Source organism: Panthera tigris, chromosome D3 (genome assembly GCF_018350195.1).
Source record: "Panthera tigris isolate Pti1 chromosome D3, P.tigris_Pti1_mat1.1, whole genome shotgun sequence".
Taxonomy (NCBI): domain Eukaryota; kingdom Metazoa; phylum Chordata; class Mammalia; order Carnivora; family Felidae; genus Panthera; species Panthera tigris.
In genome coordinates, this window is record NC_056671.1 from 85,946,743 (window position 1) to 85,966,287 (window position 19,545).

Sequence of the window (19,545 nt, forward strand, 5' to 3'; positions counted from 1 at the left end):
ACGTGAATACTCACCATTAGCCAGGATCTTGGGCTTATTGGCAGGACTGAAGCAAATATTATGAAAAATAAGGAGAGGTATACACGGGCTGCTCTTATGCTTGTATTTGCTCATCTCTGTAAGCAAGTCCAAACAGCCATCCAGCCTCAGGATCATTTGTTGGCCATCTTCTCCAAGTGAGATATTCAAGAGTAACTTCAACCAAAGAATGGTCAGATTACTGAGATGTTTATTTCCTCCTTTTGGCAATGTTAGAGACAGAAAGTTCTGTAAGAAGTTACTCTGTGGATAAACAGAGAGAATATTATTTTCTTCTTGACTCTTTTCATTATTTTCTTTGTCCCTTGGAGACCAATTAACTAGCATTCTGCTCTTCTTTTCCCAACTTTAATTTCTCCTTCCTCCTAACAACTTCCAAATACTCCCATCTAAACTGTTTCCAGGTATAAGTGAAAAAATTAAGGAGAACAAAATAGTGCTCAAATTTTTAATTCTTACTAATTCTTTCCTGACGATGGATAAACTAACTACATATAGTCAACTCTTAATTATTTAGGATGGATAATTCCAGTTGGGGATTATTTCAGGCCTCCTGAGTTCTCTCTCTCTGCCTGCCTTCTGGCAATTTTGCTACTCATTAAAAACTATCCTATGGGGAGGAAAAAGAAAACAAAACCCAAGTCAGTCTTGGATACCAGTTAACAACTCTAGTAGTACTGAGCAGACCGGAATCTTTATAGCTACAAGTGTGCTTAAAAATGAAAAAAAAATCTGGGGGAGCCTAGTTGGCTCAGCAGGTTAAGCGTCCAGCTCTTGATTTCAGCTCAGGTTATGATCTCATACTTCATGGGATTGAGCCCCATGTGCACTCTGCACTGACAGTGCAGAGCCTGCTTGGGATTCTCTCTCTCTCCCTCGCTCTCTGCTCCCCCCTCGCTTGCATGCACTTTGTCTCTTAAAATAAACAAACAAACATTAAAAAAAATTTTAAAGCACAACTGAGCGTCCAACTCTTGATGTCGACTCAGGTCATAATCCCAGGGTCGTGGGATCAAGCCCTCCATCGGGCTCCACACTGACCATGGAGCCTGCTTGACATTCATTCCCTCCTTCCCTCCCTTCCTCTCTCTCTCTCTTTCTCTCTCTCCCTCTGCCTTGCCCCCTGCTCACACTCTCTAAAAAGTACAATAAAATAAAATAATCTACATGTATATCATATATTCACTTTACCCCCACTGCTTATCATTACAGATGAAATTCTCATGGCTACATGCCACCCTAGTAAACTTATAGAGGGGTATCAAAAATATCAGTTGGATATTTTGACCGGAGAACAGAAGTGTGATCACTTAACTTTCTTAACTGTCTGGAATACCAGGCTATAGAGATAGGAGATCTCTCTCCTGCTTAATAATCTATTCTGGCCTATTCTTGGGTTCTCCTGCACCTAAATCAAGATGTTGGCTTGAATCTATTAAACACATTTAATACTGTTACCTAAAAGGATTCTGAGTCTAAAAACGAAAGGATATAGAAATGCTGACTCACTATATTGTGCACCTGAAACTATTATTATTACATTGTGTATGTTAACCAAATGGAATTTAAGTAAAAATTACAAAAAAAATAAATGAAATTAGCTACAGAAATATTAGCAACATTACCCAAGCAACAAGTAAACTGTGAAACCACATGCCCACTTTGCATTGCACTGTCACTCACACCTACTTCTCATTGCTCAGTCCAAACTGACACCTTCTAGATTTATCCCTTGCCTTTCCTGTTCAGCTACATTCTACCATGATATTGGAGATCTGGAGTGGACACTAGTGATAAAACATATGGCAGTGCTTTCAAGTATAAACATACTATGGGCATTCCTTCTCTTTGCTGGAGCTAAAGATGCTTTTAGACAATTTCCTATACCATGTGGAATGTAGAGAAACATGGTGGAGAGAAACCAGACACTTTAGAGTCTTGTTGTACAAAAGTGCTGGTTATGTCTTCTAATGCCCATAGCAGGGTAACGGAGAGGTAGAACTGTTAAGTACCCAGGGCTCATTATAACAGAGCAGCAGAGGAAGGCTCGGGGGTTTCCTAACTAGAGCAGAGGAAAAACAACTTGACTGAGCTGCACCTGAAACAGAGTCGCATGAAATACGTATCGATATATGCTTGAGTACAGAAACAGAGTCATGCATTGAGAGTGGAGGACACCTTAGAGATCATGTTATTTAACCCAGTAAGTTTTCAAATGAAGCAACTGAAGCTTAAAGAGAGAAGGTCTCCTGCTCAAAGTCCCATGTCAAACCCGAGATCGGCAACTTGTTCGGGAGCTCCTGTTCTATTCCACCCGTGTACTCCAGAGGGGAGCTGGGGAAAGCACTGCCCCCGGCCCGTGCTCTCACACGTGTAGGGACGGGGCCACAGACATCCAGTGCAGCGTGACGTGTATATCCACCTGTGGTTCTGGTGGGATAGTGGGTCCCTGATTGCACCTTTTGCCAATTTATACAGTGTGAGCCCTCCCACCATGGCTGATTTCAAGATAGCACGGTGATGTCAACTGGGTCACAGAATTCCTGAAAATCACCAATGACACTCATGAGTCAGCCTGAGTTAGCTCCAACCCACCACTGAAAAGATTGTTCCTTAGTAAAACTGCTATTTATTTGGAGATTGCAGTCTATGTGGGTTTTTTCTGGAGGCGGTGGGGGTGGGGGGCTGACACAGGAGAGGAAACGGAGATTCAATTCTCGTGAATACTGTCAACTTTCATAATTTGTCTTGGCCTCCATATAAAGGGAACAAAAACACTCAAAGTACTACTCGTAAATAATAGACACGATCATATTCACAATGTACAGGATCTTCCAAATTAGGGATTCTGGTCATACATATCTAAATATAATCTCACTGAACATGTGTATTACAATTTGTTTAACTCATTCAATCCCTTGTAAAGTACCCTAGGTTAAAAATCAGTGATAAGAAGTCAAGTTTTGGCACTGGAGTCCCAGAGGACTGATAACATCGGTCTAAGCAGGGCAAGATGGCTGTCATTTCACACGTTGTTCTGACTATGTAAACTGAACTGAGATCGCTACTGTTCCATTTGGTCTATGTAAAGACCGGACAGGACTTGTATAATCTCAAATAAATGTAAGACAGCTGTCTTTCTAATTCTAAACCCCTCATTTTTGAGAGAGGTAAAATATGATCCAAAAGTAAGAAGATAAACTGAAAGGAAGTGTAATGATCATCCTCTAGCCTATCCTCTCCATGTGTCATCTATCAATTGGCTTTAAACATAGTGAACCCCTTAATCCTTTCACAGTCTTTTAAAACACAATGTCTTGAAATCATAATAATTTAATCCTAGAAACTGAGTTCTAGATTTTTCATACATGTTCTTGATTAGAAGGATTATTCTACTCTTTTTTAAGATATGAAGGACAAATTAAGTACTTACTTTCTGAATTACTCCTTTACAGTCATGAGACAAGGCCAGGTTCGAAAGAAACATAAAAACCATCTGCTGAACTGCAGTGTTCTCAAGAGGCATCTGGGAAGCCAACTTCAGGATACACCCCATCAGAGAGGTGCCAGGCGCTCCTCTATAGGCAGCTTGAACTGGATATGGCCCACAACTTGACCAACAAAGAGAACTGCAACCTGAAAAAACATAGCCTATCATAATGTCATCTTAGTTTTACTATTTTAGTTAAAAAAAACCTGGGGCATCTGGATAGCTCAGTCATTCAAGCGTCTGACTCTTGATTTTGGCTCAGGTCATGATCTCACAGTTCATGAGTTTGAGCCCCGGGTCAGGTTCCACACTAACAGCATGAAGCCTGCTTGGGATTCTCTCTCTCCCTCTCTCTATGCCCTTCCCCTGCTTGCACGCATGCACTCTAACAAAATAAATAAACTTAAAAAAAAAAAAAAAAAAACCTAAGTAGTGAAGCATATCTGCCTATTCAATGACTTATCCACTAATCTATGAACTGCAAATCAGCAGGGAAGGCTAGTGTTGACATCTACATACAGCCTAATGGATTTGCTGTCCTCACTGAGGGTCTAATGATCTAAATTTTTTTTAATGTTTATCCATTTTTGAGAGAGAGAGAGAGCATGAGCAGGGCAGGGGCAGAGAGAGAGGGAGACACAGGATCCAAAGCAGGCTCTGGGCTCCAAGCTGTCAGTACAGAGGCCGATGCAGGGCTCAAACCCACAGACTGTGAGCTCATGACCTGATCCAAAGTCAGACACTCAACCGACTGAGCCACCCAGACACCCCTCAAAAGGGCATTTTAAAACACTAGGTTTATTTTTTCTTAATGTTTGTTTGTTTGTTTTGAGAGAGAGAGAGACAGACAGAGACAGAGAAAAGAGGAAATCCTAACCAGGCTTTGTACTGTCAGCGCAGAGCCCGACACAGGGCTTGATCCAACGAACTGTGAGATCATGACCTGAGTCAAAATCAAGAGTCAGACGCACAACCAACTGAGCCACCCAGGTGTGCCTAGATTCATTTTTTAAGAATAAATATGCATAAGAGGTTTTTAAATAGTTCCTTAAAAATACATCTAAATAAAGACCTGTGCAGAAGAAGAGAATTTTAGAAATGGGGGTAAGTTGGTCCAATGCCTTCATTTTACACAAGAAAAAAGAAAAGGAGGAACGCGATAATCCTGGGGTGTGTCCACAGGACGTTTGGTACCAGCCATGTATGCTAGATAAAGGCCAGAGCTCAGAGAAGCCAGTGGCTTGTTCAGAGACACACAGCTCACAAGCAGCAAGAGCCAGAAGCGTCAAGTGGTTTTCCAGAATCCAGTGTTTTCTCAGTAAATTAAACAACCGTATGGGATTTATCAAGGGAGGAAACCAACCATATAAGAATTAGAAATTCATTTTACTGCATTGTAACATAAATCTAAGTGTAATTAAGTTATGACAGTCCATGCAAGGAGGCTAGCTTAAGTATCACTAGATGAGAATCCAATACATTCTGCAAAGTAAAGTCATAAAAGGCAAGTAAACACAAATAAATATAGTGGTCTTGCCTGTATTCACACCAAATCGCAGTATCCAAATAGCAAGGTTTCCACTAGATCCACTAAATGACGGAGTTTTGCTTGAAAACAAACTAGATAGGAAAATAAAAAGTTTCTTCTCCCATTTAGTAACCTAACCACAATCTCATATTTACAACAATTTTAAGTAAAAAGTGACATATAGTTTCAAAAGATTTAAAATGTTTCTTTTACTCAATATTTAGCAATTGGTTTTTTTTCCCTCCTTACTTCCCTAAGCCCTAAACTAAGTAGGGAAGGTGGGTGGAGAAGGACAAGGTGCCCACACGGCACAGGAGACAGCTCTGCTGCATGGGCCGAGCCACCAGCAGTGGTGGCTGAGGGACTCAGCGAGAGGAGACCGTCCAAGCAGAAGTACGGACGAGGAAGTTGGAGGCAGAGCGAAAACAAAACCACCTGCGCTGCCGCGCACTCCATGCCCCACAGTGAAAGTTCAGGAGTTAACAACTTGAAGGTCTGCTGATGTCACGGGGCCCTGCTGGCCAGAGACGAGCGGCGGGGGCTACAGGAGTGGACGGCCCAGAGCGGGGCAGAGGCCCACGTCCCACTGCCACATGGGAGTGAGCGGATGGACTCTGAGCTGTTTTGAGCTCCCGTCCTTTCTCTGTGCATCTTTTGACAACTGAAGAACCAGCCGCTGAGCTGCTGGATGGCGGCCGGAAGAGAGCACACACACGTAGTGACCGGACCTCACGTGCACGACCCCGACTCTCCACGGGGACGTGACTGCTGCCAGCAGTCCTACTCCACCTCCCGGGCAGGCCTGCTTTCCCTCAGCTCGAATGGCTAACTTCGTGCCTTCTCCTCTCTTCTCCATCACCTCCACCCTTGCCTTCACTCACTCTTAGCTGCCGGCCTCTAACATTGCACGGCCCTCAGCAGCTTCTCAGTAAAACATGTGTTGAGGGAGTGACAAGAGGTGTCCCAATGGGGACACTGTATCTAGAGCCACCTTTCATCACACCAGCTCCTACTCTAGAGTCCATAAAAGTTTTAACCTTTATCTGGTTCTTAAGGTCTTACATCGTTAATTTTCACTCTCTCGATTTCCCTATGAAATTCAATTTCCCACTGCCATATAACCAGGTCGGTTTCTCCCTCTCTATTCCCTGAGCTGCCTAATGAGTCCTCCTGGCTGCACAAACACATACTAAAGTATCTTGTGACACCCATAAGAAAGTTTCCCTCTCACCAACATGCCCTCTGTAAGCAGGAGAAACACTTCAAACTGTGTATTTGTTTTTTAGTTCATTTTCACAGCATTATATAAAATTAGTATTTTAGTTTATTACTGAAAGGCAGAATTGGGATCTATTTACCATTTGGAAAATTTGCAGTGTAGACACAGAGTAGCTGCAGGGCAATTTGCATCAATGAATCATCCATCAAAAGCCAAGGCCAGAGTGAGTGCAAGACAGGGACCAGATGAGCTTCAAGAGCTGCTTCCTATTGTGAGAAAGAAATACAGGCAGTATTAGTGTGCACATATGAAAATACAAAATTAAAATCAAATAAAAAAAACTTGTTACCAATATATAAGGAGACAAAAACTGAATTTATCTTTGTTCCGGTTAGGGCAAGCTGGCACAAGAATCCTGCAGACAGATTTAGCACCTTGCCCAGGACTGCCCTGACCATGAGCCTGACCAGTCTCAGGAAGTGCCTTTAACACTGGGGTGACCACAATATACAACTTAGCTAAGAAATGTTAGAAACCGACAAACAAAAAAACACCAAAACAGCTCCTAAACATGTAAATTAAACAGGACAATGATATCTCACTACATTGAATAAACTCTCATAAGTACTCTAAAATGATTAAGAAATGGGATTTTCTGGTTAAGAAAACACTCTGATCAGTTCTGAGTTCTCCCCTCCACCTTCTTTCTCCTCTGTGTTTATGTGTGTGTGTATACGCTGGTAAGTGTGGACAGATCAGAAGTAGAGTACTATCTATAAATAATTGGAATATAGTAAAAGCCAAAATACTATGTCAAATCAATAAATTCTTATGTAATTCATAGTCTTTATTACAAAGATCAGTTACCCCTAGGACGGTATTATGTATAAAATCTATTTGCAGTGGGGCGCTGGAGTGGCTCAGTCTGTTAGGCGTCCAACTCCGGCCTGGGTCATAATCTCATGGTTGGTGAGTTCCAGCCCCGCATCCGGCTCTGTGCTGACAGCTTGGAGCCTGGAGCTGCTTCAGATTCTGTCTCCATCTCTCTCTGCCCCTCCTCTACTCATGTTCTCTCTCTCTCTCTCTCTCTCTCTCTCTCTCAAAAATAAATAAAAATTTAAAAAAAAAATCTGTCTGCAGTAATGAGCAATTTTTTAAATGAACAGGAATTACTAGGTAATTCATAGACCTTATGTGCACACATGTAGGTATTTATATTAAATACACACACCCTATACAATTTTATGCAGCATCAATGGCAGAAGAGAGTGGGAAGTTACTACCAGTGTTCAACCCTCTCCATAAGCTCTGAAGTCATTCCCAGTGTTAGTTATTCACCCCACTCTTCATAAGCTTGGAACACAGCCCCACGATGACGAAGACAGAAGTAATTATGTATAAGCTCCGTCTCTACCACTCTGTCCACCTAGTTTATCTGTTTGTTCATCTACTCATCCTTCCTGCCTGGAAGTGCGGAGGAGGTGTTCCTTTGCTGGTGGTCAGGAAGTTCATCTGTCCTCTGAAACACAGCCTCCCCACCTCCTCAGGGACCTTCATCCATCAATCAGTCCTCTTCTTCCTGTCCCTTTAACAACTAGTCCCCAGTTTGCTCACTTCTGTTTATATCAAGCAGTTTACATGTTAGGAGAAACAAACAGTCTAGACTAACTTCCTTTAATGTTGTGAGTCCTAAATTATTAATGCTGCTTTTCATGACCAAGGTTCTTACTGCTTTCACTTCCCATCTCTCAGTTAATCTTCAGCTTTAGTTCAATTTATTTTCTGTCCTGACAGTGCTACCAAGACCACCCTCAGCACTGTGGCATCTATTAAAGATCTACTCTTAGTTCATTTCCACGTAGCCTCTCTGTCCTGGAACATCTCCAAACGCTCTCCAGCACTCCCATCCCAGTTGTTTTCCATGTTTAGTTTCTACAGATATGACCTAGGCTTTCGTATATACTCTCTTGGGAAATTTCAACAGTTTACACTGCTAACTCCTAATATCCCCCGCCTCTATCCTGCTCAGAGCCCCAGACTCTTGTAATCTACTGATTACCGGCCATTTTCCACCCGGATGTCCCAAAGACCCTTTATATTAACATGTGTGAACCTGAACATTACAATCGCTCATGCCTACAGTCTACTCTATTATGCGCACTTGCATTAAAGTAGAGCCTGGAAATCACTCTACATTTCTCTTTTCTCTTCAGTATCTCCCCACCCTCCTTTCCTTCTTCATCTGCCCCAATTCGGGGCTCATCACCTCCTGTCTGACTACTACAGTCTCCGACCTCTAACCTTCCCCACAGTTCATTTACCTTCCAGCCACCATGATCTTCCCAGTATGGGAACCCCTAATGTCCCATGTATACAGACAACGGGGTGAGGCAGCCATGGGTGACTTGGTGAATTACCAAAGCGTACCCAACGGTTAGTACCGGGAGCATGTGATACTCCTCAGGAAGTTGGAACAGGAAAAGAAATTAAGAATCTTTCCCCACAGGACTGTATTTATACTCAAAGAGCAATCTGTATGCTCTTTTTTGGATTTATTCCTTATTAAACAACTTGGAAATGTAAAAATGCTTTGAGTTATTGAGAGATTACACTTTTCATAGATGGCTAATGTGATACAAATGTGAACACTGTATTTCAGTACCCAGCTAGTACCTCATAAATCTATATAAGCAGAGCTGACCTGGAAGGGGTTCCAGAGTATTCCCAGGGTAAGGTGTCATGGATTAATATCAACTACATCCAGCTGCAAGCACATTATTTAGCATAATGGATCACAAATTTAGTAAATTTTGAGTAAAGAGTTCATATATTGAGAATTTTGGTGAAATGTATAAACAATTCTCAAGTTGTTCTGAAATGTAAATTGCTAGCAATGTGTCTTTAACAAATTAACACAGCTTAAGGAATATGTTCAAAATATTCTTTTTCCAGATAAGTTTTTTCTGGTTTTATCACAAGTAAAAGCAAAAAAGACAAGAACGTTTTTTAAAAATGAAACTCCTGTAATTTATCTTTCTCTTATTCATTTCCCACAGTATTTCTCTGTGAAAACTAGTGTTGTATCACTATGACAAAGCAAATCAAAGCACCCAAGACACCATAACCTGCCTAACAGTTCCTACCGCGGTGTTCTAAGTGACAGCACCAATGCTCACAGACACAGCAGCACATCTCGATGGTTCCCAGGCAGAGGGGCGGAGTCACTGGGCACAAGAAGCCAGAAGGGCTGGCCGTGAAGCTCCCCCAGGTGAACAGGGCCGGGCCCAGCAACAGCAGTATTTTCTACCCAAACGAGAGACACACTTTTCCTCTTTCCTTATGGATACAGACACCTCCACTTATTTCCTGGAGAGCTGCCTGACAACTGTCTTTGAAAGAACTCTGCCTTGGGGCGCCTTGGGGGCTCGGTCGGTTGAGTGTCCGACTTCAGCTCAGGTCATGATCTCATAGCTCACGAGTTCAAGCCCCACATTGGGCTCTCCACTGTCAACACAGAGCCTGTTTTGGATCCTCTGTCCCCTTCTCTCTCTGCCCCTCCCCTGCTCACTCTCTCTGTCTCTCTCAAAATAAATACACTTAAAATTTTCTTAGAACTCTGCCTTATTGGACGTACACAAACATGCATTCCATCTTAGTAAAAAGCAACTGAAATGTGCCACCGTAGAGAAAGACACTCATTTGCTTTAGCTGCTTGAAGTTTTCAGTGATAAAGTTAAAATACTGATATGAACATGAAATGCCATCAATGTTGAAGAATAAGGTGCATCTATTTCTGAGAATTAACAAGGAGTTTAAGGACCAATCAAGTGCATCTAAAAACATTTGAAGAGTTTTTCATGTTTCTTCCTATATTATCTCATATAAAAACGAAACTTTAATGTCAGCATCACTATTGAAATTTTGAAATATCGCTCTACTTACTTTACATTCTTCATTTTGATAAAGACAGTTTCTTAGGAGCTGCATGGCAATGCTTAACTCTTTAATAAAACCGTCCTCCTGTTTAAACAAAAAGCAGTTTAAAAATGTGAACACAATGGCATATTCCACTTTTTACACAGAGTAATGCCTTCCCCTTTGGGTCACATTACAATGCCAGTGTGCTCTCACTGCACCTGACCACCATAACTTTGAGGGCACTGACAAGCTAATGATCTCTGAAAGATGACCATATCTCAAGAAGTGCATCTGCCACAAAAAAGCTATTTCTGTTCTATCAAGCATGGAGGAACTGAGATATATAATAGGCTCCATGTTTCATCTCAATAAAGTGAAGCAGGTACTGACTGGTTTTCAATCATATCAGGTGTTGGCTGACTTTCTCAATGATGAAGTAAAGAGCCTTTGCCTGGAGAGGAAAAAGGAAAAGAGGCAAGAAAAGAAACTGACAAACATGTAGCCCCCCTCATCAATACAATTATTAAATAAGACTCTTTCTTGGTTTCCTACAAAATGCAACAGAAAGCAGTTATTGCACAGATTGCTCCTATAATGGTCTTAGCTATATACATAAATATTTATAGTTATAAATTTATAAATACACACTCATTCATCTTCTGAATAAGCCTGTATGGCAGATCTTTTTGTTTTATTAATTATTAATCATTTATTATTATCATCACTATTATATAAAAACTGTTATTTTGAGCTTACATGACATGCAGTTTGAACATGAGTCAAACAGACTCAACACTCGAGACATTCAAAAGTCATGGAAGAAAATAAATAGAGATCAAGAGCACAGCTTCAAAACCGCCCAGATATAGGGCAACTATTGGTTTTATCAGTTCCTAATTATATGACTGTGTTGGCCTGAGTGCTCACAACATAACAAATAAGACATGCTTAGAACAGGGCCTGGCATACAGAAAAATTTAGTAAGTTATATGTCATTCTTAGTGAACCTAGGCTTGCTTTGAGAGAAATATCTTCATTTGTAGCATAAAAAAAAATTATCTGGCAAAACATCATGCACATTCCAAAACGTTTATAGTAACAAAAACATGTAATATCTAAATCTCATTTTAAGATCTTCAAGTGAAAATTAAGTTATACACACACACACACACACACACACACACACACACACACACACACACGCAAGCCCAAAGTCGCTAATGTAGAAATCCCATTAATCTATCTAACTACACCCTTCTTCCAAACTGGATACCCACTTCCACCCAAGAGTGGTGTTATTAATAAGCACAGGACACTGGAGTGATGGTCTCTGTGCCATTCCATCCATCCCGGGCATCCGGGACCCGCAGTTACCTGTTTCTTCAGCGCTGCTTTCCCGGGCCTGAGAGAATCGAGGTTCAGCTGTGCACTGATGTGCTTCATCTGCTCCATGCAGCTGTCTATTAGATCAGCTGAGAGAGAAAATCCGAGACAACCAAAAAAGATGTTCCATTGCCAAGTAAGCTGAAACCACATATATCAAATTCTCCAAACTAAAATACAACATTTTGTATTTCTGACCAACTTCACTTTGGTATTTTCAGTGAGGGGTTAATAAGTCAGAGGAAATGAAAGAGAACTAAAATGCTGAATAATTTCAATGTTTTCAATTTATACTACAATACTCCTAAAATCGACTTTATGTTTTGAGGTATGCATAATTTGCTTTAGTAGCAAATCACCATTGAAATCACTGGACTTGGGGCGCCTGGGTGGCTGGGTCGGTTAAGCGTCCGACTTCGGCTCAGGTCATGATCTCACGGCCCATGGGTTCGAGCCCCGCATCAGGCTCTGTGCTGACAGCTCAGAGCCTGGAGCCTGTTTCAGATACTGTGTCTCCCTCTCTCTCTGCTCCTCCCCTGTTCATGCTCTGTCTCTCTCTGTCTCAAAAATAAATAAACGTTAAAAAAAAAAAATTAAAAAAAAAAAAAAAAAGAAATGACTGGACTCGATGTTGCTGTTAGTCTCTTTAACTCGAAGACCTGTGTTCTCTGATCACAGATGAGAAATCACAAAACTCTCCAAGGGAAACTTATGTGAAAATACACAACAGTCTAACACTGCTGTTACTACTATCAAAAACTATGTGTTTTTTTCAAGTACGCAATATGTGCTGGTGGTTACTAATATTTAATTATCGTGACGCTGAGTAATGTGTTACTTTTAAAGCTCCTCTACTATTTATATATTCTTTAGGGTAAGAATCATTACTCAAAAAATAATCTACATATATCATCTTTCTACTTTAAAAGTAATACATGTTCACTGTGTTTCTGTCTGGGAAAAAAAACAACTCTTTTTAGTAAGACTGAGATTATAAATTCTTTACACTTTGAATCCAAAGAAAATTATAATGAACAAGGAGTAAAATAAATGAATTGATAACATGCCAGAAAGGCTGATGTGTTGTGTGTCTCACCTTTCAAAGCATGTGTCTGAGCTCTCCTACTGACAGCCAGAAGTGACATCAATGCATTTGCAGCAACTCTCTTCAGGACATCCTTGCAGGGTTTTCCTTCATAGCACTGCGAAAATATATATCAAACTGCCTTGAAGAAAAACTTAATCTGGAGCAAAACTGTTGTGAATAAAAGATGTGGCCTATTTAAAAGGAATTGCTAGGTTTCAACTACTCCACGAAATTCACTGGAACTTGATAAATCATTAAGATTTGAGACTGAGAATGCTCTGTGTGACAAGGACTGCAGATGAAATTTACAATATGGAAAAGACCACGATGTGAAGGAAAAATTGTACTTAGTATTAACACATAGCATGTTCATGCGCTTCATCAAATTCACCAGGGAGTGCACATACATACATGTTAACTTGTTAGAAAGGGTCCTCAAAAAACTGCTGAAGAGGAGAACTGCCATCAAATTCCTTTGTTCTTGAGACACATTCCCCTCCTTCAATTTCCTATTATACCACTGTACCTCAGGTGATTTGGTTCTTTCCATCTTTCATTTCTTTTTTTTTTTTTTTTAACATTTATTTATTTTTGAGACAGGGAGAGACAGAGCATGAACAGGGGAGGGTCAGAGAGAGGGAGACACAGAATCTGAAACAGGTTCCAGGCTGTGAGCTGTCAGCACAGAGCCTGACGCGGGGCTCGACCTCACGGACCGCGAGATCACGACCTGAGCAGAAGTTGGCCGCTTAACCAAATGAGCCACCCAGGTGCCCCTTTCCATCTTTCATTTCTACAGTAACATTTATCTGTCACATTACATGCTTTTCAAAAAAATATTTAAAATTTTTTAACTTATGTAAATTTTAAAAATCACTTGTAATTTTGAAAATACTAATATTTTGATATATTTCCCTTATACATTTGATAATTTTGAATTAATTTTTTTTTCATTATTGGGGTGCCTGAGTGGGTCAGTCATTTGAGCAATTTGACTCTTGATTTCAGCTCAGGTCATGATCTCCCAGTCATGGAATTGAGCCCCCTGTCAGGGCTCTGTGCTGAATGTGGAGCCTACTTGGGATTTTCTCCCTCCCTCTCTGTCTCCTTCCCTCCCTCTCTCTCTCTCTCCCTCCCTCTGCCCATCCCCCACTCACTCGCTCGCTCTCTCTCAGAAAAAATTTGTTTTCATTATCAAAAATCTCAAATATGTACAAGAGTAAAGGAAATGAAATGCCAAACCCCCATACTTTTTGGAAATTTTTGGCTGAACAATTTCTAGTAAATACTAAATATCATATACTGTCATATTCCAATATACATAACCAGAAAGCCTAACATTATCACGCCTAACATATTTAACAATAATTTGTTGGTATCAACCTAATATCCAGTCCAAATTCACATTTTCTCTTTCGTCTCAAAAATGTCTCCTCACAGTTGGTTTACTGGAATCAGCACCGAATAAAAGCCCTCACACCACATCTGCGCATCTTCTAAATCTAGGCACTTGTCTTTCTCACACCTCCCGACCCATCCACCAGGTTTTCCATTCCATTCCCCTTATGTTGCTGAGTTGGTGACTAAACCAGACCAGTCATCCTCTAGAACGCGCCACATCCTGGGTCTGTCTGCTTGTGATGTGAACTTGTCTTCTCCGCTCTATATTTCCCATTTACTGGGTGCTGTAGCTCTAAAGGCTTGAGAACATTCAGGTGAGATCTTTTGTGGTAAGAGTCTCATGTGGATATTCACATAAATTTTAATTACAGTTTCAAAGAGTTTATAAATTCCAGGTGAAGAATCTAGAAGTTTCTCATATGATTTACAAATGTTAGATATAATTCAAATTCATAATTTTTCCTTCTACCAGTAATTTTCAATGGTCCGGTATTAAACTCAAAATGATACAATCTTACATAAACTATAGAAATACACAGACACAGCTTCACTCTTCCTGATTGACCTGTACTTGGCAATGTGACCCTAGAGGAGCCTGCAGAGTGTGGGGGCCCTTCCAGCCCCACCACCATGGCCGGAGTGATTCCGTCTTAAATAGTGGTTTCATCACGTAGGCTGCTGCCTCCAACCAGGCAGGTCCCTATTTGGCCAACGAGTTAGATACTAAATGCCCAGGCCCAGGGATGCTTGGCAAAGATCACATTCCATAGTCATGAAGAAGGTGAGGAAAAAGGCAGCAAATTATTTAGGATAATGAATTTGTTTGGAGTATAATCATTATAGTTAATTATGAGAATCCTAATTTGTCTATAAGCTTAATCTTCACCATTAATAAGAAAGCTGCTCTCATACACATGCCCTTATTGCACTTTCATGTATTAATGTTTTGAGAAAAACCAAACTGATCTCATTGAAATACATGATTCATCTACTCTGTGCAGATTTGAGGGAGAAAAAGGAAGTTAGAGTTCTAGGGAAACAGTTGTTCATACAGATGTGTCTTTTATTCCCGCATGAAATCTCACCAAAATGACTTAGTCTCTGGACAGGATGAATTAGAAGGGTTCTAAACTGGGGCACCTGGGTGGCGCAGTCGGTTGAGTGTCCAACTTTGGCTCAGGTCAAGATCTCACAGTTTGTGGGTTCGAGCCCTGGGTCAGGCTCTGTGCTGACAGCTCGGAGCCTGGAACCTGCTTCAGATTCGATGTCTTCCTCTTTCTCTGCCCCTCTCCTGCTCATTGTCTCTTTATCTCTCTCTCTCTCAAAAATAAACATGAAGAAGAAGAAGAAGAAGAAGAAGAAGAAGAAGAAGAAGAAGGGTTCTAAACTGACAGAAATGAGGCATATTTCCAAGTGAGGGTATTACACTGAAAACAGGAAGGATTAAGTGATACATGCAAATTAATTTCTAAGACCTCAGCTCTCTTCCTCCCACTTTGCCACAAAACATTTGGCAGTTGGCTTTTCAGCTCCAGGCAGGAGATGAGAGATTCTGAGGGAATCTGACAAGTTCAAGAAGGCAGGCCATAAAGGGCCCCGGCCCAATCGCCTTACACAGTACAGCCTGCAGTTGACAGGCTCCACTCAGATGCCCAGGGCTTCCGGTCTACTTTAAGTCCCCCAGTTTTAAATGCAGCAGACAACCAACATTACCATGTACCAGAGAAAATCCCCTAACCAGAAACCAGAAATCAAAATAAAGAGTAAAAAAAGAGAAGAAAAGAGACCATGTAGGAAGAAGAAAACTTAGGAGTCCCAAACATATAGAAGACACAAAGTAGATGGGATGTCAGATGGAAAGAACTGTCAAGAGAGACCAGCACAATTAGATTAAATTAGATTAAATAGACCCCCCCACCCCGAAACTTCATCAGGAAAATGCAGAATGCTGAATACCAAAAAAAAAGATTCTTAACACTCCCAGGAGAGAGAAACCAGAAATCATAATGGCTTCAGACTTTTCTACAGTAACATGAGAAGTTAAAGGGGAGAGACAAGGCCTTCCCAATTCTGAGGTGAAGGACTTCCAATGTACAGTTCTCACTGAAGTATAAATTTAATGTAAGGGTCGAAAAAGACTCAGATGTCTAGACCTCGAAAAAGCTGCTTATGCACCTTCGTTCTGGAAGCGACTAGAGAACAGACTATCCAAAGAAGGAGTGAAGCAGGAAAGGAGAACACGGGAGACACGAGACTGCAGGAATTCCCCAGGAGGAAGGCGAATGGAGACCCTAGGATCTCACTGCACACCAAGCAGGTCAGAAGGAATTGGGAGTGACCGCTTCTAGAACACAAAGCTAATGAAGTTCTGACATTTCTGAATATACTGAGAGGACATTTGATTGCTGGCAAAGAGCATGGAGCTAATCAGTGATAACAGAAAACTCAGCACATTTAAAAATAATACAATTTACCTCTAAGAAAAAAGGAAGCTGAGCAGGCAGAGAAAGGGAGACATTGTCTGCAACACAGTTCAACCGTGCACAGCATTTTCACAGATGTACCACCCCATGCTGCCTCATCTCTAGCCACCGTGAAGATACAGGATAGCAGGGAAATGAGAAGGGAGTCCACTGCGGCCAGGTAGGTGGGTGGGGCCTGGAAAGGGAACTCAAGTCTCATTTTCCAAAGCAGGAAGTCAACGGATAATGTCCACAATGGAATAACCAAGATAGACAAATGCAAGCATGTTATTCAGAGACACGGAAGGGAAACTATTAAACAATCAGCTAAACGAGGTACGAATAGTTGCCTCTAAGAAGAGGAAAATGAAGGAAGACGTCTTTTACTTTGAATATAAAACTTGTAAACCTGTTAGGTACTTTAAAATGTGTACACAGAAAAACAGATATGAAAACCAAAAACTAACAACAAACAAAAAACAAGCAGGTCTAACCTATAGTAAATCCACATACTTTTCAGCATACACCAAAGGTCAGAGTAGAGGATTTAATTTCTATAATTTTCCATGTAGCACTTATTTCAGACTGAGAAGTCCTTCTGAGCATCTGTGCACAGAGCAGGAGCACGGGGCTCAAAGCACGAGAAGCCCTGGAGACAAGAAGGGGGAGGCTAAGATTATATGTCAGATAGCTGAAGGGACGGACACCAGCTACTGGATGATGCAGACACACAAAAGAGGAGGAGGATACAGAGCAAGAAACAGTTTGTCTTTTTGTCAACCACAGAAAGAAAGAAAATCAGGACTCAACGTAATTTACTTAAATTTTATGCTCTTTTGCGGTGCCTGGGTGGCTCAGTCAGTTAAGCATTCGACTTCAGCTCAGGTCGTCATCTTGTGGTTCTTGAGTTCAAGCCTGACATTGGACTCTGTGCTGACAGCTCAGAGCCTGGAGCCTGCTTCCGATTCTGTGTCTCCCTCTCTCTTTGCCCCTCCCCAATTTTATGCTCTTTTTAGATCTAATTCCTTCTATACATTAAGTGATCTAGGTATTCCAGGTCAAGACTTTTTGCTTTCTTTCCAAAAAGCATTGATATAAAGAACAGGTTTTTTAAATTATAGAGAATACTCCTTGATTGACACAGCAGTATCTCAAATAGATAAGCTCTTCTCTCCAACAGATTTACTCTTGAACTTCACCACTCACTAAACACTAGTGCAAAATATATCTCCTAAAAATGTGAAATAAGACTTTTTTGTTTCCTTCCATTACTACCCTTAGATATTAGACCAAATACAAGGAGTAAAATTAATTCAATATCTCAATTATGAGCAAAATCTATTATTATAGCATTTGTATTAATCTTGTGATCCACATTTATTTGCAAATGAAACATTCTGAGTATCTCACTAGGTAAGGCAAAATCACCATTAAGTCATATTTGTACAATATGTTACGGTCAAAAGATAATACGGTCTCCATGGTCAAAACATTTGTATTGTAAGACATATATGTCAAAAGACATAATAGTTTCTCAGAGCATATTCAAACCCTCAAACCTCCTCAAATTGGAATTATGAAAAAATAAACTTGTACATTATTTAAGATACAAATACCAAATGCAAACTTTTAACATGTATCCTCGTGGGAGAGTGCGATAAAGCAGCTGTTTTAAAGATTCTCTGCCAAAACATTTTAATTGAAATTACAACATAATAATGTATGAGGAGGATGGAGAGTTTTAGCACCAGCTAAAGCTTAATACAATTCTCTCCTTTTGCATTGGCATTTTAAGAACTGAATCACAAGAGGTTAAGTGATGTGCTTAAGGTCACACATCTAATATTTTTGAGTAAGATTTTACAGATAATTGAAATAAACTTTCGAAGGTCACGATTTTAGTATACTATTTCTTCCGATAAAGAGTGCAGTTTACTTTCCTTTGTATAAAACCTGCCACAACCCATAGCCTACATTCACGTATATTAAAAAACATGTAATTTATCATTATGTGTTGCTGTTTCATAACTCACATTTTAATAACATTTTAATTCACATATCTTTATATAGGGCAGAGCAAAGAAAATATAGTGTTTGTAGTTTAATAAAGCTCATTAATAAATGTCCCATCTCACGTCAGGCACTTCCTTTCTTTACTTTCTTTGTCTTGAACTTGCTTGTGTCCTTCTAACAAATGTCATGTATTCATATTCTACTGTTTATATGAACAAGAAGAGTATGATTTATTAGGAAAAACAGTTATTATAATTGGTTAAAGTATCCATATCCACATAGAATACTTTGTGTCTTTTGTAATTTGGAAGAAATGGAGAGGAAAATTGGCTAGTCGTTAGGAAAATCATTGAGATGCCCTGTGGCTCTAGGGTACCTCATTTTCTTTGGCCAAGAAGGTAACAGCAAAAGATTATAAATGATAACTTTTACAATGAACAGTATTACAAAATATTAAGGAAAAATAAGGGCAAGGTAAATTTAGAAAATTCCTGTGGCACAGAATTTTTACTACATACATTTATTTTAATCTGGTTCATCAACCAACATGGACCCATATTTATCACAAGCCTAATCATGATTTCTTGAAACAGCACCAGCAACAAGCAAGAAAAACAGCTGGCAAGTAAAATACATTTGGTTTGGCCTAGCTGGAGGTCTTTCAATTTCACCTGGTCCAGGATTGGCTGCAGGACCCATGGTCATGGCTGCCTTCAAGACTCCCAGAGAGACAGGGCATTCCGGGCCTGGGCAGGGGGCGGGGGAGGTGCACTGCCCTCACTGGGGGAAAGAAAAGGATGCGGGGCTCCACAGATCCTTACATTCCTTGAGGGGAAAGTGTGTCCATAAGAGCCTAGGAGAAAGGTGCCCCACCAAAGCCAAAGTTAGGAGATTAATAGTGCTTTTGAAGTGGGGCTGGGTGACCACTGAAAAAGTGTGAATTTGAGTTTCCTCTTACGATAGGCTTTCAAATGCAAAATCAGATAAAGCCAGTTGCTTTGATGG

The 19,545-nt window shown here is 40.5% G+C and overlaps 1 protein-coding gene across 10 annotated transcripts in view; it reads right to left on the reverse strand.

Moving 5' to 3' along the window:
* The window catches only part of RTTN (rotatin), a 167,513-nt gene that overhangs the window by 10,013 nt on the left and 137,955 nt on the right, over positions 1 to 19,545 (reverse strand). For all 10 annotated transcript variants that reach the window (XM_042961733.1, XM_042961734.1, XM_042961732.1 and 7 more), the window contains 6 exons: positions 12,674 to 12,779; positions 11,569 to 11,666; positions 10,219 to 10,296; positions 6,416 to 6,542; positions 3,473 to 3,675; positions 15 to 282 (listed from right to left, as the gene is read on the reverse strand). In XM_042961733.1, coding sequence (XP_042817667.1) covers positions 15 to 282; positions 3,473 to 3,675; positions 6,416 to 6,542; positions 10,219 to 10,296; positions 11,569 to 11,666; positions 12,674 to 12,779 — 880 coding nt within the window. The remainder of the gene's footprint in view (positions 1 to 14; positions 283 to 3,472; positions 3,676 to 6,415; positions 6,543 to 10,218; positions 10,297 to 11,568; positions 11,667 to 12,673; positions 12,780 to 19,545) is intronic.